Below are 21,681 nucleotides of genomic sequence, written 5' to 3'. Positions count from 1 at the left end.
ACAACTCTTCATCTTGCAAAACTGAAACTCTTTACCCAGTAAGCAACACCTCCTCCATTTCCCTCCTATCCCCAGCCCCTGGCACCCAACTTTCTACTTTCTGTGTCTTATTATAAATTTGACTATTCTAGGTACCTCATATAAATGGAATCATATAGTATTTGTCTTCTCATGACTGACTTATTTTGGTTACCACAGTGTCCTCAAGGTTCATCCATCTGCAGCATGTGTCAGAATTTCCTGCCTCTTTAAGACTGAATAAAATTCCATTGTGTGCATATACCACATTTTGTTTATCCATTCATCCGCCCATGGACACTTGGGTTGCTCCCACCTTCTGGCTATTATGAATAGTGCTGCTATGAACATGGGTCTTCAAAATTTTGCTTTAAATTCTTTAGGGCATATACCCAGAAGTAGAATTGTTGGATCATATGGAAACATTATTTTCATTTTTTTGAGGAACTGCCTTCCAAAGCACCTGCAGCATTTTACATTCTCATTAAGAGTGCACAAGTTTTCCAATTTCTCCACATCCTCACCAACACTTGTTAATTTCTATGTTTTTTAATAATAGCCATCCTAATAAGTGTGCATTTCCCTAATGATTAGTGATTTTGAGCTTCTCATGTGCTTATCGGCCATTTATGTATCTTCTTTGAAGAAATGTTTCTTCAGGCCCTTTGCTCAATTTTTAATTGGACTGTTTGTGCTTGTTGTTGTGTTGTAAGAATTTTTATATACTCTGGATATTAACCCCTTATCAGATATATGAACCAGAGCTCTTTTTTAATTCACTTTTCTATTCCCTAATATTTCAGAGTTGGCTGTAAGTATTACAGAAATATATTTTGAGTTGAAGATGTTTCTTCCTTTTTTAGGTTTTTTTTTTGGAGGGGGTATAATACAAAATTCAGGATATCCAAAAAAGGGTATACAGTGGAAAATGAAACTCCTTCCCATCTCTGTTATCCAGCCACCAAGTTTCAACCCCCAGAGATATTTCCATTTTCTTATAATTCCCTCCAGAGATACTCTGTGCATATATAAGAAAATACATATCTTAATTTAGTCTCCTCCAAAATAATAACCTGCTAATACCCACTGTTCTGTACCTTGCCTTTTTGACTTAATAATTATTCCATTTCAGTGTATATAAATTGCTTTATTCTTTTTAACAACTACTAAATATTTCACTACATGTATCATAATTTATTTATCCAGTCCCCTAAGGATGAGCACTTGTTTCCAATTGCTGCCAAGAATATCCTTAAATATACATTATTTCACACAAGTACAAGATTTGTGGGTTAAATTCTGGTAGGGGGATCAAATGATATGTGTATTTTAAGTTTTGATAACTATTTCTAAATTGGTCTCAAAGAAAACTACAAAAATTCCTACATCCATTAGCAATAATGACATTGCCTATTTCCCCATACCCTCAGTAACACCTCACGTGTTCAAAATTTGTTTCTTTACCAATTTGATAGGTTAAAAAATCAGTATCTCACTGAAGTTTTATTTTGCATTTCTCTTTTATGAACTGCCTTTCATATCCTTTCATATCTTTGTCCATTTTTATGATTGTTGGTCTTTTTCCCACTGAGTTGTTGGTATTTTCAATATATTTATGAATTAGCCCTTTTCCTATGGTATGAATTTTCCAATGATATGAATTAATATATTTATGAAATTAGCCCTTTTCCTATGATATGAATTGCAAATCATCCTAGTTTGCCTTTGCTTGTTGATATAGTTTTTTTAATCTGTTTTTGGCAGTGCAGAATTTTAATATAGTCAAGTTTTACTATTCCTCTCTTTTATGGTTTCTGAGCATTTCTTACTTTCTATTCCCACAATTATCATAGTGAAAATCCTCACTACCTTGTAAGTAAATTACAGCTTCCCAACTGGTCTACTTTTTATTACTCCCTCTACCTTCCAACTGATCCTATACACTTGTCAGATTAATCCTCTTAAAATACCGTAAATTAGTAGAGACACAGAAAGTTGAGATTACAATATAATAAAGATGTCAACTGTCCTGACAGGAAACGACTATTACAGTTTTGTCTTATACTAATTAAGCTCTCTCAAGCATTCTCAAACTCAGAAGTGTAAAGTTTGCTATAATTTTAATTCATTAGAATGTCACTGACCACAGGTCTAAGTATTATAAAAGAGAGGGACATTTTGATTGGAAACTAGGATTATATTCAATACACCAACTGCCTCAGGATTTCAACTTCACAGGACTATTTTTATGCTCTCCCCCCCAGAATCTTTCTACCAAACTCTACCCTGCCCTAGTGGCTTCAACCACACAGAGGCTGGTCATAAGAGCTTTAGAATCCAGGTTTTTCTCACCATAAACAGGAAATAATGTGTCTCTTGACTCTATACAGAATGTGACACTATAATTCATGCTTTGGGAACGAGGACTAACATTTCAAGCTGACAGCTAGGTAATAAATATGATTAGGAGCCAAGCACGCAAGCAGAATATCCCAAAATGTACACCTTTCATGAGAAGACACAAGCAGGCTTAATCAGTAAGACAAATTCAGATAAAAAAATGCAGTTCCCCCCCACCGCCGCCCCCAGGCACAGCTAAATAAGCATCTTTTCAGCAGTACTACCTTCTTAACCCCAAATCATTATTTCCCTTGAGGACTCTTCTACAAAACTAAAAAAAAAAAAAAAATTTAAGTTGGAGACAGTAACCAAGTATGACTCATTAACCAAATAATTTTTCACATTTCTTTGTAATGAGTTAAAATTTACATAGGTTTCAAATAAAAAGTTTACATACACAGTCCTCAAAATTAACCAATGAAGTACACTTTATCTCCATTTTCCCAAAAGGAAAATGAAATTCAGAGACCAAAAGTTCAAGTTCACATAGCTGATAGTACAGCTAGCACTTGAATAAAAGTCTTCATAACCCCATTCCATATTCTTGTCACTATACATCACCACTTTAACATCTGGAAATTTACATTTAATGCCTATTTTTTAATTTCAAAATAAAAGTTTTAATAAAATGTTTAGAGTATTAACATCATGCAGTCATATACACCAGATACGCCCCAAACTATTAATCTTCTAATGTGTTTTCATAACCCATTTGTTCAGATAACAGTACTTCTCTTACCCGTAAAAAATACTCATTAAAAACACAAGCTAAGGAGCTTCCCTGGTGGCACAGTGGCTGAGAATCTGCCTGCTAATGCAGGGGACACAGGTTCAAGCCCTGGTCTGGGAAGATCCCACATGCCATGGAGCAACTAGGCCCGTGAGCCACAACTACTGAGCCTGCGCGTCTGGAGCCTGTGCTCCACAACAAGAGAGGCCGCGATAGTGAGAGGCCCGTGCACCGCGATGAAGAGTGGCCCCCGCTTGCCACAACTAGAGAAAGCCCTAGCACAGAAACGAAGACCCAACATAGCAACCAATCAATCAATCAAGAAAAATAAATAAATAAATCTTAAAAGCAGAAACCTACCACTTAAAAAAAAAGAAAACACAAGCTAATTAGTTTATAAAGTGCTTCAAACTACTCTTAGATAATAACAACACTAAATTGTCAATACTTAACAAACCAAATAATAGTTACTTAGTATCTTAATCTGACACTAATAAAACTCTTATTAAAGTAACTATTAAACAAATAAGCTCTTGGAAAAATACCAAAACGCTTAGTAAATAATTTGCTACCACAGGCAAACTAAAAATTCAGGCATACATATATGTGTGTGTGTATGTGTGTATATATATATATTCCAAGTACATGATATTCTGGAAAAGGCAAAACCATGGAGACAGTAAAAATACCTGTGGTTGCCAAGGGTTAGGAAAGAGGGATGAATGGGTAGAACACAATGGATCTCTAGGGCAGTGAAACTACTCTGTATGATACTATAATGGTGAATCCATGACATTACACATTTGTCCAAACCCATAGAACGTACACACCAAGAGTGAACCCTAATGTAAACTATGAGCATTCAGCATAATGATGTGTCAATGTAGGTTTATCAATTGTAATAAATGTACCATTCTGGAAAGTAATGTTGATAATGGGAGAGGCTCTGCTTGTGTAGGGGTGGAGAGCATGTGGGAAATCTCTGTACCTTCCACTCAATTTTGCTGTAAACCTAAAACTACTCCAAAAAATAAAGTATATTTTAAAAATTAAGGTAAATGATCTGTGGCAACTCTAATCTGTTCAATCATTGCTTCAGAGGTCCACTTGTACCTGTTCGGGAAAGAACACCCTTGGCCATCAACCCTAACCTTCAGAGAGATTCTGCCTTACACATCCACTGCTCCTCCCAATCCTGCCCTGCCCCTCGTAGCCTGCTCAGCATCTAACGTGACATTGGTAGACTAAGTCCAAAGACGTGGAGAAAATTAAGTATAGACAACAGATGGAGAAGGCAGGTAGTGGCTAACAAGGTAAAGAGTTCCGAAAGGGGGAAATCTGCAGAAAAATCCACAAGAGAGCACAGAAAGGAGAAAACAATCCTGAGATGCTCTGAACTTACTGGTCTACATAATGTGAAAATCATATGAAATTAAATTGTCCTAAAATACAAAACATGATATTACAAGCATTTCCCTTCTTTAAAAAATGTCTTTGCTGAACATGATTCCAAAACTAGACCTTGATAATGTGTTTACAATGTGTCCTCTGGCCACAAGCAAGATGATTTTTCAAAAGTTGACCATAAATGCTATAAACATTTTTCAAGAAAAAGATATATAAAAGTGTGTGTGTCAAAGTGCCATTACAAAGACCTAGCTCTCAGAATAAACTTTTGGATAAAATTGCAAAATTTTAATTTTTATGATATATTACATGGAAGAAAGATGTACATTTTTATCTTCTAGGTATTCTTAATCTCAGATGTCAGAAACACACTATGAGTTACCAAACTGAGCAGGAGTTCACTGAGATCTTGAAACAGTCACACAGAATGACTGGGGGGGGTGGTGCTTGTTTGCTCTGTTCATCAATGAGGAGGCCAGGCTAAGCACTGGCAGACCCAAACACCTGAGTCATTTGGGAGAGGCTAAGGACTCCAGTGGCAAAACAGGGACCCGTAAGACAGGCTTAAGAATGGTTCTGGCAGGAGTCACCACCATCACCACCACCACCACCTGAGCAAAAATCAACCTTCTGTATCTAAAGTTTCAGGGGAGGCACAAAGGCTGGAGTTTCACCAGCAATCCAACTCAGTTCAGCAAATACCAAGTAAGCACCAACAAAGTACCCAGCGCTAGGGTAAAGGTGCTGGGGGACACTGAAGAGAACTTGGTCTCTTGGTATGGCAGTCTGGGGAAGCCTGAGTGAGGACAGCCCCGTAGAAAGCCGCTCGTGGAGAGGAACCAACTCGCCAGCACCGACTTGCCAGCCACTATGGAAGTGAATCTTTTAGCCCCAGGCACACCTTCCACTAACTGCACCTCCACCTGGTATCTACTGACAACCTCACGAGACCCTGAGCCAGAACCACCTGAATTGCAGACCCATAGCAACCATGAGATAATAAACGATTACCGTTGTTTTCAGCCACTAAGTTTTCGATATGGTACAAAGCAACAGAGAGCGAATGCATCCAGATTTTACATAAAAGGCTTAGAGAGGCTAACTTACCTACTACCACGTAGGAGTGAGCACTTAAACCACGTCGGGAACCCAGTCTCTAGGCTTTAGATTCAGTTTCCTTGTCATTAAATGACACCACTTCTCAAGTAAAATAAGTTATAATACCGTAAGAATGATCATTTCTCTATGATTACACGACCAGCACTAACATACCAGGCTTTCCACAGCACAGAGATACAGCACATGTCCCCGCATACTTAACAGACATGATGACACCTGCAATATAACTGAATTTGTGACTCTTCATGGTACTTTTTGGGGTTTTTACTATCTTCTGAAAGAATTCTGGTTTTATTTTAAGTGTACAGATTTTGAAAATAAAAACCTAACATATTTATAGCATGTTAATACTAAACAATTACATTATTGACATTGAGGATATTTATACACTTTACAATCTTAATCACAATAAACATTTGTGTAATTTTAAACAGAATTAATATGTCACACTAAGAAAAGTTCCACTGCTCATTGTTTCTTTAAGGATTTGTTTTTTTGCTTTAAGTCTTCAACTTTTAGCATTACACAAACATAGTAAAATATATTATCAAAATGCTCATGACGGTGAACTCTTAAGTCCCGATCCATAAAATGGTTACCATCTTGCAGGACAAGGTGGCGGGCTCTTAGCCCGTCTCCTCCTAGAGAAAGGCAATGGAGCATTTCACTGTTACAACCACACCTGCATGTAAATGTAACTTAACTAAGGACACATTGTTATTAAAAGGAATTGCAAGAGTTCAACCTACAATTTTTTAGCTCCAAACCTGACACTTTTCTTCTGTGCCATGTTTTAGCCAGTGGTGCTCTACTCTGAATGCCTAGGGCACCTTGAAAATTACCCATACCTGGACATCATCCCCCAGAAATTCTGATTTAATCGCTTTGGTTTGTTTTAGCCATCTAATATATAATAAACCAGTGGTGATAAATTCACAGAAAGTTTATGCCACAAAGGGAGAAACTGTGGATATCCCTACATGTTAGCTAAAACATCCTTATCCCCTAAGACAAAGATACCTTGCAGTAAACGAAGCAGAACAAGAAGGAAGAGGAGATGGGAAGCTCAAACCCATTCTGCTGCTTTCATGGAGTCACCAAGGAATATTTTATTCCCCCGATTCCTCTCCCTGAACCCCATCACCCCGCACCTTAACTCCACTGCAAGCTTTAACTCAAGCATCACCCCCTCCATGAAGCCTTCAGGCTCACACAAAATAAAGAAACCCATCTTTCTGCATCCATCTTACCCTGAACTCTACCTCTAAATAGCACACACTGCACAAGGCATTTGTTTACACATCCATTTCTCTTACTGGCCTGAGGGCTCCTTAACGGTAGGGTCCCTATATTATTCATCCTTCCCATCTTATATATCTTTGTATCCAGAGCCTTGAAGATAGACAGTAGATATTAAAAAGTATTTGCTGAATTGTATGGGGTTTTTTTTATGCTTGGTATGGTTATTTCCCCCTTGGCCTCCTAGTAGACACGTTTCTGCAATTTTTCAACTTCTCATAAAAGAAAGGGGACTCCCACTCCCCCCACAACTGGATTAGGTTAGAGAATAATGTATGCAAAAAGGCCAGACATGGTGAGAGCAAGACAGCAGTGGAACCCTAGGCCAAGAAAGAATAGGATAAATGGGGTAAAATGAGATACACGAAGCTAAGATCAGGTATGAATTTTTTTTAAAGGGAGAGATTGGGCAAAAAAAGGGACAACTTGATTTTCATTCACAAGAAGGTGTGACAAAGAACACTGATTACAGGCAACCATAGTATTTTCGTATTTTCGACAGAGCTTTTAAAATTCTGAACTGAAGACCAATGAAGCCAGAAGCTCTGAGAAAGAACCCAGGCCTATCTACTCTAGCCTCACTCCCTCCCCTCCTGTTTACCCCTTCACCCAGGGCAGTTCACTCTGCCCGGAACCTGAAAAGTTTTGCTTTCTCTTTTCTCCCAGCCTCTCTGGTCACTCTCCTTCAGCATCCTTACATCCTTCTTTTTCTTGGTTTGTCCCTAAAATGTCAATATCCTCTAGGACTTACTTTCAGCCTTTTTCTCTTCTCTTTCTATGCAGTTCCTCTGAGCACTTTTATCCTTACCCATGCCTTCAACCACTCTCCATGTGGCAAGCACTCAGAAATCTGTATCTCCAGCCTCCCCAGCTCTTGTGATGCTCCAAGACCGTATCAACTGCCCCCTAGATGCCTCCAACTCACCAATGACATGCCCCACAAGCACGTTAAACACAACGTGTCCAAATCTGAACTATCACCTTCCCCCGCAGAACTGATTCCTCTTCTCTTTTCCCTTCCACTACCCAGAAAGCCGGCAGTCATTCGAGTCAGTCTCACTCTCCCATTGCCTTTACACTCAAACAGTCGCAAAGACCAGCCAGCTCTCCCTCCTCCTAGATATTCTCCTAAACATTCTCACTTCTGAGCACCCCCACTACTTCTGCCTTTGTCTGTGCTCTCAACCTCCTATCACCCACGCTAATTGCACTGTCCACTCCGGCCCCCAATCTTACCACATCCCCACCCCACTGTACCCCAATCTACCCAGCACACTGCTTTCACGGTGATCTTTCAGGTCATTCACGTTTCTTCAGTGGCTCACTACAACACATGGGATGGGAAATGCGCCCTGAACTAGCTTTCTACTTTCCTCTCCTTTCACTCCTGACTTTGCCCTTCACACTCTAATATAATGACCTACCTACAGTTCCCAGAACACACTATGCTCTCATAGTACCACATGACTATTCATGTTATTAGCTCCACCTGGAAATGCTCTGTGCTGCTTGTCACCCTGCCCAATCCTACTCAGCTGTCAAGACTCGGCTCAAACACAACCACGGCTAAAGCCCTGCTCTGGCATTCCTGTCAGGGATCAAGAGCTTCTGCTAGGCTTGTTTTGCATGTGTAGATATCTCCATTAGAGCAAATAGCACACAATATTTGGACTGTTGGTCAAGATGTCCACTGTCCTATAGACTGTAAGCTCCTTGGTCAAGGAAAGTGACTTTTCAACTTTCTATCCTCAGCACTAGTTCAATGCACACAGCATACAGAAAATTTTAAAAAGTTATTAATGTATGAACTGTAGGCCAATGAAAGGAAAAAAGATCAACCAGACTTTAAGTATAGAAAAAAAATCCAGATCTTAAGAAAGTACAGACATCTATTATTAAGTCCCACTCATTAAAAAAAATAGAAAGATATGGTTATTAACGTAGTACAAAGGTGACAAAGAAAAAATCTGTCATTGGACTAAGCAGGCAATAAGGAGCTAAGAGTCTCCCATGGAGCAGCTGACAAAAGATTAGCAGAAAGGTCAGAGATAAAGGGGGTTCTTTCTCTGAGTCAAGTAATTCATCAACCTGAGTCCATGGACTGAGCAAAAGACTGGCACCTTCCTCTCTCAGTTCACCACTCCTCCCCTTTGTCATGATTCTCCATACCCCTTTCCCAGTCCCACTACCAAGTCCCAGCTTCAGTGGGCAATTCCCTTCAGCTAGAGCCACAAGCCTGGGACATAAGAGAGGGGAAGTCTTTGTTCTCGTGGCCAGGACCTAGAGGAAAGAAAATGAAACTGCTATTTACTGAGAACCTATTTTGTGCCAGACATTGTGCTACTTTAAGAACACTCACTGGGACTTCCCTGCAGTCCAGTGGTTAAGACTCCATGCTTCCACAGCATGGGGTGCGGGTTCTATCCCTGGTCAGGGAACGAAGATCCCGCATTTCTGAGGTGCGGCCAAAAAAAAAAAAAAACGCTCCCTAAATCTCACAGTAATCATTTATAATTAGTACCCCATTTTACAGATGGGAAATTTGTGTCCAAGGTCACACAGCAATGACAGAGCTGGCCCAAGAACCCAGGAATATTTCTCCAGAGTATTTCTACACCCCTGACCACCTCAAAATGGAGAGAGATGTGGTCCAACCATTCTAGGTTGCAACTCAGAATACATTATTCTCCAAAACACTATTATAAGTGTTGGTTACAGTCTATAGTATCACTAATACACAAAGGCACACAATGAGTTAGCAAAGCTTTGGGGTCCTGGCCTGGAAATCTAAATGCTATTTGTTATTTTATTCCTGTAAGTACACTGTTCAACATGACAAACAAGTGGTCTTGAAAATTTATTTGGGGAATACAAGGAGTTCTTAAGTGAGGCTTTTCCTTAAGAATATTTTCTTCCACAAAAAATCACGAAGGATAGACACTATTTCACCTTGTTAACTTGTAAGAACCATGACACTAGAAGACACCTATGGGAAATATGCTTATCTGACCAGGTGCTCATTTACAGTGTGCTGTCATTTGAATAAAACATCATACTAAACCCTACAGACCACAGCTTATGATAGAAATGCCACAAACTACAGCAGTACAGCTGATATGCTTGTAATCTACTGACAAAATGTAGTCCTTAGCAAAGTGAAACCAGATTTCTGGTGTGAAATCAGATGTCTGTGGACTTGTCTTTCTTGGCTTCCAGAGCAGTATTAGCTACACTAAATACACAGCTTAGCTGTATATTAAACCCACGACTTGGCAACATCATGACAGTTTGGACATGAAGCATCAGCATTTTTATTGTAATTCTTATAAACCAAAGACATTTCTGAAATAAAAATCCTAACTTTAAACACTCAGCTAAATGTGGTAGTATGTCTTTCTCACTGTGGGAACAGTGTTAGAGCTTTTTAAACACATTATGGAAACCCTTCCCCTTCACTTTTCAAGCTGACACTCTTTCCGCAGGGCTGTGGAATGATCTGATAGAGGGAATCAGGTGTCAGTCCTTGTCTTAGAAATTCTAGGATCAGATAGAACAGGGGATCACCTGTGAAAATGCAAATACCCAGGAAGCTTAGCACCTTTAGGAGAGTAAGTACTAGATTGCTTTCCACAATCACAAGCAAGATCAAAAGAAAGCAGGTGACCCGATAGAGAAACAGGGAGGGAAGTTAATAGTATCTGTGTGCCAGGCACTGTTTTTACACTTTCTTTTTAATATACTCATTGTTCTGTTTTGATAGATGAGAAGTTAGGGGCAAAGAAGTTTTAACTGGCCTACAGTCGCAGAGCTAACATAATAAGAGCCAGGATTCACGTCCATGTCTGAAAGACTGTAAAAGCCATGCTACTTCCACACAGGATTTGGAGTGGAACAAAGAGCAGTGGTAAATAGCCAAGAATATGGAGGTAAAAGGCAGAAACCTACCATTTTTACCCAGCAGTGGTCGTCTGAGACTGATTTCAGATGAGACTCACATTCTACCTTTTATAACCTTGCAAGATTTAATTTTAAGTAACTTTTTTTTTACCTTATATAACTTTTGTAACCAAAAAAAGACAACTTGTTTCACTTCAATTTAAAAAAAAAACAAAAACGAGGTTATGGGAATTCCCAGGCAGTCCAGTGGTTAGGACTCAGCACTTCCACTGCCGGGGGGCCGGGGGTTCAATCCCTGGTCAGCGAACTAAGATGCCGCAAGCCACTCGGCACGGTCAAAAAAAAATTAGGATTGACATATACACACTACTATATATAAAACAGATAACTAATAAGGACCTACTGTATAGCACAGGGAACTCTTCTCAATACTCTGTAATGACCTATATGGGAAAAGAATCTAAAAAAAAAGTGGATATATGTATACATATAACTGATTCACTTTGCTGTACAGCAAAAATTAACACAACATTTTAAATCAACTATACTCCAATAAAAATTAAAAAAATAAATTTAAACATTAAAAGAAACAACAAAAAGAGAGGTTAAATGTAAAGAAACCCACACAAGTGCACAGCCTACTTTAGTATTTATTTTCCTAAGTGCATCATCCTTAACATTGTCCATGCTTTCTAATCTTAGGTCATTTTTCTGGAACAATTCAAATAATTATCCTCATCTAATTATTATGCTGGTTCAATACATTTATTACACTGGAAAATGACTATAACTTTACTACAGGACACAAATCACCATGGTCAGTCATCCTTGAATGTTTACTTCTGAAAGTATCAGTAAGGCAGGAAAAGAACATTGTTCTCCCACACCACCGCAACCACTATCAGCAGTACAGTGAAGGTCTTCTACATTAACACTTAACTATTCAGAAAAACCGCAGAAAACCGGTAAAAGGCCTGCCCCCAGATGGCCATCTCCAACAGTCCCCTCATTCTCACCATCCTACTCACGGCAAAGTGCTCAGCACTTTGGTAAAAAAAAATATCTATTGAATCAATAAATGAACCTATCACCAATAAACAACTATTTCCTGTTTTTTTCAGATAGTAAATTATGTGGCCATCTGCCAGTTGAGCACACACAAATAAGAAGGCAGGTTCAGGACACAGGCAGCCAATGTCAACATGCCATGGAGAGCAATTCTAGTTTTCCTGTGTACGTATCCAAGAATGTGATTTACAAAATCTTTGCCTGTGGCTTACCTGAATTTTAACTAATTCAAAACATTTCTTTATATGGGACACAGAGGATGAATAAGGTGTTTCCAAACTTCTGAGAGCAGTTGTGTTTCATTTCACTAATACTAGGGGAGGAGGGATCATGGAAAAGTTCCAGAGAAGAACCGGTAAAAGAGCCCACACTGAAAAATCACAGCAAAGCTTCAAAGACTTCAATATGCTGTTTGACAACGTTTCAGAAGTGAAGAGAATGCTGGTGAGGAGGTATCAAAGTGAAAGTCAAGAAGAAAAGGCCCTGTCTGGTCATTTCTCCCTCCCAAAATACCCTTCTCTATGAGCTTAAGAGAAGATCCCAAAAGAACTTCAACACTTGTAACATTGTTATTAACTTTATGCTTTGGAGTCCTAAAGGATTTTTACAGGAGTCCCCTTTTAAAATGTAAAGATCTTTGGAGGGGTTCCTGTTTATTATCAAGGAGAGCCATGATGCTTTAATTCCACAGTCTCAGAGATTAGTCCAAGTCAGCTAAGAGATGGGGGCCTGAGACAGACAACTACAGGACAACTACAAGACAGACAACTACCGAGAGGTGAAGGGTAATGACAGTGTTCTGCCAGGTCAAGTGACTAAAAGGGACCTATGCCAGCTGTCAAAGTCCCAGCCAACTTACGGACTCCGAAACACCTGAAAAAAAAAACTCTTCGACTTGGAGCCTGTGACCCTTGAAGGTGGGCCTTAGGTTCCTGCTGAAAACGTAGAATTTGGCCCCAAGATCCAAGGGCAGTTCTGGATCTAGTCCTCTCTGGCTCGCTCTCTTTCAGGATAAAGTCCTAGCTCCTTCCACCCCTAACCATTCCTTACTTACCCTTTCTCCCGTTCCTCCTCGGTGAGAAGGGGTAAGTGGGTACTTTGTGCCCTCGCCCAATTTGGCCAAAACCCTAAAAGTAAAAATGACAGAGACAAACACGTGTTTTAAAACCCTGACGTTCAAGCCTCAGGAACTCCCACCACTCGCCCAACGTGTCCAGACAGAAGGCAGCGCGCCTCCACAGCGCTCCCTCTCGGCCAGGACTTGGGCCGGAGTTGCCCCCTCTGGTGGGGGACACGAAGAGAGGGCGCGACCTGGGGGCGCCTGGCCAGCGGGTAGGAGGGCATCAGCTCCGGGCCTGGCGTCCCCGTCTCTGGGCTCCGGTTTCCGACCCGCGTTGGCGGAAGGAGGAGGGGTCCGGGGTTGGCCGCCCCGCTGGGCCTCAGATAAACACGCGCACGCACACATGCTCGCTATCACCGCAGGACTCGCGGCCAGGCAGCCCTCCGCCTCCCAGCAACACTCGTCCCCTCTGGGGCTAACTCCGGGGTAAGGGTCCCAAGCCCTGGGGGCCACCAAGGGTCGGCAGCGGCACCCCGCCTGCCCACCCCAGCCAACCTCACAGCCCCCTACCTGCCCCCAAAACCCCGCCCTCCGCACCCGCTGCGCAGCTCAGCCCAAGGGAAGTCCCCGCCTGGGTTCCACCCTCCGCCGGCTGCAAGCTCCGCCCCCGCCCTCGGAGCGCGGGAGCTCCGCGAAGCTCCGCCCCCAGCGGTAAAGCGGTACTTCCGAACGCCTGCGCGGGTTAGGCCCAAAACCCGACCTGGATCTGAAACGGATCAAAAACAACCCTCAGCAGGCGATTATTGAGCACTTGCCCTGAGCTCAGCGCTGTACTAACGGCTGAGAGAAGGCAACAAAGAGTTGAAATTCTGTGAGACTGTGACTTCATCCTCTCCCCTTGTTTTACAGATGAGGAGACCGAGACCCCAGCAGTTGTTTTGAGTGCACAGCTACAGTGGCAAGCTGCCTTATTGGGGCTCTCCCCTCTGCACTCGTCCTTTCGGCGTTTTTTCTACTAAAGTGGGCACGGGAAAACTATTCGATGTTGCCGCTTCTAAACAAGCCAGAAGGAATAACCCAGAACAAGTGGTTTACTTTGGAGAAACTGGAATTTCATACCTAAGCTTTTGCATTCAAATGACACAAACTCTTAACTGGGTTATTAAAACCTTCGAAGAAAGTGAAACCTACAACTACTTTTTTTTTAACCCTCCGCCAATTATATCCTTGATTATGTCTGTCTTTATCGTCCTTCTGGATACTGACAAAGTATTCTGTGCAAAGCGTTCAATACAAATCTAAGTACCAGACACTCTGGTACTTTGGGTTCAAAACTAATTCTAAAGTTTTAAAAACCTAGTCAGAGACTTAAACGGACCTGATAACTAGAACTATTAGTCTCCCGAGGAGAATAAAATTGCTCTCCTGTAAAGGGGTTGTGTAGCAGTTTTGTAGTTTTTCTTATTTGTCACTGAAATAATTACTGTAAGGTAAGCTCTTCTCTGCTAATGCTTAAGGACTTAATTCCAAGAACACTTAGCTTAGAAGACCACGCTCATGGAATAGCAGTGGGGACCGATTTGTAAATTGGACTGGGATCTATTGGCACTAATAATTAATATTAATAATTAATTAGGTGGTCCCAAATTAAATAGATGGAGTTCCTGGCCACCAGGAGCTGACAGTGTGGAATGGAATGTATGTGGAAAAACAACAAAGACAGGTATGTGTGATTTTTATTATAAAGGAATGTAAATAAACATACAAAAAGAGTTGCTAAGTCTGACCAGACTCTGTCACTAAGATTCATGAAATGTACTTAGGAAGCTGAGGTAATCTGAAAAGGGTACAGTACATTATATGACTCCAACTATCTGACACTCTGGAAAAGGCAAAACAATGGAGACAGTAAAAAGAGCTGTGGTTGACAAGGGTTATGCTGGAAGAAGGGAAGAATAGGCAGAGCACAAAGAATATTTAGAGCAGTGAAAATATTCTGTATGATACTGTCAGGGTGATGCATGCCCTCATACGTTTGTCAAACCCCATGGAATGGGTAACACCAAGAGTGAAACTTGACGTAAGCTATAGACTCTGGGTGATAATGAAGTGACAGTGTGGGTTCAACAGTTGTAACATATGTACCACTTTGATGCTGGGATGTTGATAGCTGGGGAGGCTCTGCAATTTTGCTGTGAACCTAAAACTGCTCTTTTAAAAAAAAAAAATAGACTTCTAAAGAAAAAGAAGCTGGGGTAAAACCTCAGAACATCCCATATTCTTCAAATTCATCAGTTAAATTATAAACTGAATATTTGGCTTTATGTGTGGAGTTGAAACATAATGAGTTGTTTCCTTAGATGAGAGCAGCCTTCTGTTTGGCATTTATGTCATCAGGAAGAAAATGAATCATATATTCCTAAGGTACAAAATTAAATTGTGGTTAGAGATCATGTCTAATGCTCAAGAGATATTTAAACAAAGTTAACTTGAAATAAAGTTTATAATTCTATGAATACATTTATATTTATATTTATATAAATGTAAATATACATTTATATTTTGTATTCATACATACTTACAATTACTAAGAAAATAGTGCAAGATATCATAGAATAAAGGTTTTCAAAATTCTTGGTCTCAAGATCTCTTTACATTCTTAAAATGATTGAGGACTTTAAAGAGCTTATGTTTGTGTGGGTTATATATGTCGATGTTTACTGTATTAAAAATTAAAACAAAAAATTTAAATGTATGTTTATTAACTCATTTTTAAATAATAAACCCATTTCATGTTTACTATAAAGAACATTTTTTTGAATAATGACTACATTTTTTAAAAAAATAGTGAGAAAAGTGGCCTTTTTCACACTTTTTGCAAATCTCTTTACTCTGGCTTAAGAGAGAGTGTTGGAAGCTCACATTCTGCTTCTGCATTCGATCTTCTGTGATATGTTGTTATAGCTAAGATATTATGAGGAAAACTGGCCCTCATTCAAATCATGGTTGAAAAAAGGAGGACCTTGCAAATCCCCTAAAAGGGTCTCAGAAACCCCCAGGGGTCCTCAGACCTCACTTTGAGAATTGCTGCCAGATAGCATTTTGCATTTCATTTATTTGAATATCATGCATTCCCACATCAGAGTTTGCTAACACCTGAAATTATAGCCCTTCACTTATTTCAAGCTAAATCTCAAACTTGACAGCGCATGTCAAACCCATCACATTTCTAAAAGTTTTTTCAAGGCTTTTACTATAGCAACTCTGATTAAATTGATATTCTTTTTGAATACATATAAAAACATTTAAGATTTCATTTATATCCCTCATTTCAAACGTTTTTGGGAAATTTTGAATGTAAATTGTGCAATCTGGAAAAATGAAACATTGGTATATGGTTATTAACCAATTTTAGGTCTACTTATAATGAATGATGTACATCTACTTTTACATAAATAATTTAAAAGTCAGCTTAAAATAAAAATAGGGCTTCCCTGGTGGCGCAGTGGTTGAGAGTCTGCCTGCCAATGCAGGGGACACGGGTTCGAGCCCTGGACCGGGAAGATCCCACATGCCACGGAGCAACTAGGCCCGTGAGCCACACCTACTGAGACTGTGCGTCTGGAGCCTGTGCTACGCAACGGGAGAGACCGCGACAGTGAGAGGCCTGCGCACCGCGATGAAGAGTGGCCCCCGCTTGCCACAACTAGAGAAAGCCCTCGCACAGAAACGAAGACCCAACACAGCCAAAAATAAATAAATAAAATTTAAAAAAAAATAAAACAGTAACAGAATAAAGTCTATCTGCCTTTTAAAAAATAAATAAATAAATAAAAATAAAAATAAAACAGGCAATTACAGTTTTGTTTATTACCTAAATAAATACTAGGTTCTAAAGTTATTGCCTTGGAATAAAACTTCACATGTATAAGCTTTCTTTTTTACTACAAATGAAATAATTTAAGTCATGCATTTTGGATTTTTTAATACAATTTCCAACTAAAAGAAACCAGGACCACTCAGAGGAATGTCTCATTTCAGGTCTGGGACAGGATATATATAAGACAAGTGTGGGATATCTTGTGATACAAAACAAGGAATCCATTCACAATAAATAAGTGTGTCAAAAGGTAACAGAAACCAAAATTGAAGGGTCTCTTTGGTCAAAGATGGGACAATCAAAAAAAAGTAATAAATACAGTTGTTTGAAACATACTGAATATATAAAAATCCATGAATTCTTAATGATGCTCCAAAGGAGGGAGACAAAAATCAACAAAAACAAAACAATTCACTGGACACTACTGCAAGTAACTAGGGCACACACCCCTTATTCTAAAATTGTCAATTGTGGGGCTTCCCTGGTGGCACAGTGGTTAAGAATCCACCTGCTAATGCAAGGGACACAGGTTCGAGCTCTGGTCCGGGAAGATCCCACATGCTGAGGAGCAACTAAGCCCGTGCACCACAACTACTAAGCCTGCACTCCAGAGCCCGCGAGCCACAACTACTGAGCCCGTGTGCCACAACTACTGAAGCCTGCACACCTAGAGCTCATGTTCCACAACAAGAGAAGCCCACGCACCACAACAAAGAGTAGCCCCTGCTCGCCGCAACTAGAGAAAGCCTGCACGCAGCAACGAAGACCCAACGCAGCCAAAAATAAACAAATAAAAAATAAATTAATTTAAAAAATAAAAATAAAATTGTCGTTTGAAAGAAAAGAATTAGAACTTACACTACCTTTCCTGATTTAACTGTATTTCAGAAAGCCAAATCGTTGTTGAGGGTAAGTTGTTTTTTATAATATAGAAAGAAATACCAGAATTGGAAAATTGCCATTTAGCAATCCTTTGTGAAATAAATGATTCAAGCAACAATCATCAATGGATTAAACCATTAAATGGAAGGTCAATAAGGTACTTTACAATGGAGATCAGGGTGTCACTACCTCAGCCTAATACTCTTAAGTATCACTACAAAAGGGACTCCATTGTGTGCTTCCTGATCTAATGCCATCTGAAGCACTCAGCACACCTATGAAGTGTTCTTGCTTAAACAAAACAAAGCAAACCAAAAACAAAACAGTCTAATCAAGCCTTAGAACTGACTTCCCACTTAAAGGCTTACAGGAAACATGAGGATTAGAGGAACAAGTTAAATGACACCACAAAGAAGGTAACAGGTAAAATCTAGAATGTGACACACTCTATAAAAAAAACTGACACTATTTCTGCAGCAAGTTAATAATAGGGCAAAAAGGAGAGAGAAGAGTTGAGGAAGAGCTCTGGATTAAAGAGATATAGCAGCAAAATGAAAGGTGTGACCTTTTTAGCTTCAACTGTTGTGATTCAAACATCACAACAGTTAAAAAACTTTAAGAAACGCATGGACATTTGAGTATGGACTGGTATTAGACAGCATGGACATTTGAGTATGGACTGGTATTAGACAATGCCAAAGAAATATGGATATCTTATTGAGTGTAATAATGGCATTGTGTTTATGTTGGAAAATGTCCATTTTCTTTGGGGAAACATTCTGAAGTGTGTTGAAGTTAAATGACATACTATCTGGGATTTGCTTTAAGATATTTGTACCAGTAGGATTCATCCCTGGGATGGTTCAACATATGCAAATCAATCAGTATGATACATCATATTAATAGAATGAAAGAAAAGAATCATGATCATCTCAATAAAAACAGAAAAAGCATTTGACAAACTTCAACATCTATTCATGATAAAAAATAATCTTAACAGATTAGGCATAGAAGGAATATATTTCAACATAATAAAGGCCATATATGACAAGCCCACAGCTAACATCATACTCAGTGGTGAAAGGTTGGAAGCTTTTCCTCTCAGATCAGGAATGACAAGTTTGCCCACTCACAGCATAGTACTGGAAGTCCTAGCTAGTGAAGTCAGGAAGAAAAAGAAACAATAGGCTTCAGAATTGGAAAGGAAGAAGTAAAATTTTCTCTATTTGCAGATGACATGATTTTTTATATGGAAAATCCTGAAGATTCAACCAAAAAACTGTTAAAACTAGTCAACGAATTCAGTAAAGCTGCAGGGCACAAAATTAACATGCAAAAATCAGTAGTGTTCCTATACACTATAAATTTTGAAATCCTGAGAAAGAACACCAAAGCAGGAGACATCACACTTCCTGATTCCAAGCTATATTATAGTCATTAAAACAATATGGAACAGACAAATAGACCCATGGAACAGAATCAAGAGCCCAGAAATAAACCCAAGCATACATGATCAACTAGTATTTGACAAAGGGGCCAAGAATACTCAATGGAGAAAAGACAGTCTCTTAAATAAATGGTGCTGGGAAAATTGGATAGTCACATGTAAAAGAACAAAATTTGACCACTATCTTACACCATTCACAAAGATTAACTTGAAACAGATTAAAGACTTAAATGTAAGACCTGAAACCGTGAAACTCCTAGAAGAAAACATAGGATAAATGCTCTTTGACATAGGTCTTGGTAATGATATTTTGGAAATCACTCCTAAAGTATAAGAAACAAAATCAAAAATAGACAAATAGGACTACAATAAACTAAAAAGCTTCTTCACTGCAAAAGAAATAACCAACAACCAAATCCTTAGATCCACGAAGGAAGGAAACAGTTACCTGGAGGACCCTGGCCTGCCTCACATTTTGCTGTATTTTAATTTGCTTTTGATTGACAATTCTGACATATCTGAAGGAATTGCTTATATTTTCTCATGAATTAGCCAGATAATAATTACAAACCACAAATCCATAATAACTACTTATGGGAGAAAAAATTCAAAATAAAACTGCACACAGTAAAAATTTGTTAAAAGGGAAGATAAACAAGATCCATATCTTGTTGGTAACTCTGAAAGCTAAAAACACTGAACTGTAGATTTAGTAGGAATAATCAGTACAAAATGATGAAGCAATGGCTAAAACTGCACATGATTAAAATGTATAATTGATAAATTCTGTTTTCCTTCATCTGAGCATATCTTTATTTCCCCCTCATTCCTGAAGGATTATTTTCACCAGATATAGAATTGACAATTCTTATCTCTCAGTATCTGAAAAATGTGGTTCCACTTCCTTCTGGCCTCATTGTTGCCAGATGAGAAATCTGCTCTCGTTCAAATTGTTGTTCTTCTATAAGTAGTGTCTTGTTTCTGGCTGCTCTCCAGACTTTTTTTATTTGTCTAGTTTTCAGAAGCATTGGGATATTTTGGCATGGATTTCTTTTCTTTTCTTTTTCTTTTTTTTTTTTTCCTACTTAGGATTTGTTCAACCTCTTAAATTAGTAGGGTTACGCCTTTTGCCAAATTTTGGTAGTTATTAGCTATTATTTCTTCAAATATTCTCTAATCTCACATTCTTTCTCCTCTCCTTCTGGAACTCCACTGACACAAATGTTAGCTCTTTTGTTATTGCCCATATGTTCCTGAGACTCTGTCCATTTTTTTGCCCCAGTTGATTCTCTCTCTGTTGTTCAGGTTGGATAAATTCTATTGATCTGTCCTCAAATTCACCAATTCAATCCATAGTCATCTCCAGTCTATAGTTGAACCCATCTAACAAGTTTTTTATTTTGTTTTTAGTTTTTTCGTTCTATAATTTTCATTTGGTTCTTTTCTTATATAACATTTATTTCTTTGCTGAGATTTTTTTCATTTGTATCAAGATAATTTATAGTTGTTAACTGAAGCATTTTTATAATGGCTGCTTAAAATCTGTGTCAGATCATTCCAACATCTAATTCATCTTGGGTTTGACATCTGTTGCTTTTCTTTTCTCATTCAAGTTGTGATTTTCCTAGTTTTTGGTATGATGGGTAATGTTCAATTATATCTTGGATATTGTGGCTATTATAGGACTCTGAATCCCACTTAATCTTCTTTTTTAAACAGACAGTGCCCCCTGTTGAAGTATAGCAGGAAGCCAGGGGATTTTGTATGTTTAGCCCCTCACTGGACTCCACCAACATCACCCAGGCAAAAGTGGAGCACTCGTTCACACTGCCCTAATGTCATGCTTGAGTCTGACGCCTTCACCGTAGAAGTAAGGCACTCACTCACACACCATCTAGCTATCTCTCAATGGGGGTGCCACCAGGGAGCTGGGAAGCAGACACCCTAATTGACACCATTGTGCTGATGCAGAATTGAGTGGAATCTCAGCTCTCAATTCCGCATTGATCCTCAGTGACACCAGGGGAGGAGAGGGCCGTAAACAGAGGGCCAACTAGCCCTACCTCTGGGAGTGGAGGCTCAGAACCCGTTGGGCTAAGGCACAGCTTCCATGGGGGAATGGGGGTGCTGGAGGAGAAACTGGAATGTGACTAGACTTGAGTCACACCTTCTTGTTCAGTCTTGTTGATGCTGGCACTGGGGGTGGCATGTGAACTGAGACATAGTTGTGACAAACCCGCATCCTACTGCCTCATTAAGTCTGGTTGCTGACAAGAGTGGATGTAAGCTCAGCTCATCGCTGGACCCTGCTGACACTGTCCTGGCAGGGAATTGAGGGAGACCTGCTTCTGCCAGACTGAGAACAGCTGGCCCCTCAACCAGTCACCTCCACCCTGTGTGAGAAGCAGAGAGCTGCTGCCTGCTTCCAGTGAGTGTGGTGGGAAATCAGCTTCCTGCTTGGCCTCCATAAAGCC

At 39.6% G+C, this 21,681-nt stretch overlaps 1 protein-coding gene across 3 annotated transcripts in view; it reads right to left on the bottom strand.

Annotated features, from left to right (window-relative positions):
• IMMP2L (inner mitochondrial membrane peptidase subunit 2) overlaps positions 1 to 13,382 on the bottom strand; it is a 539,770-nt gene extending 526,388 nt beyond the window's left edge. For 2 of the 3 annotated variants that reach the window (XM_057550484.1, XM_057550483.1), the window contains exons 1-2: positions 13,250 to 13,381; positions 12,993 to 13,065 (exon numbers count right to left, since the gene is read on the bottom strand). In XM_057550484.1, the coding sequence (XP_057406467.1) occupies positions 12,993 to 13,065; positions 13,250 to 13,282 (106 nt within the window). In that variant the 5' untranslated portion in view covers positions 13,283 to 13,381. Of the gene's footprint in view, positions 1 to 12,992; positions 13,066 to 13,249 lie in introns of all 3 variants that reach the window. The other variant, XM_057550482.1, reaches the window with a different exon arrangement.
• Positions 13,383 to 21,681: the final 8,299 nt, after the last annotated feature.

This window comes from Balaenoptera acutorostrata, chromosome 7, assembly GCF_949987535.1.
Source record: "Balaenoptera acutorostrata chromosome 7, mBalAcu1.1, whole genome shotgun sequence".
Lineage (NCBI taxonomy): Eukaryota > Metazoa > Chordata > Mammalia > Artiodactyla > Balaenopteridae > Balaenoptera > Balaenoptera acutorostrata.
The sequence above is the reverse complement of the archived record's forward strand: the minus strand, read 5'-3'. Positions and strand labels throughout refer to the sequence as shown.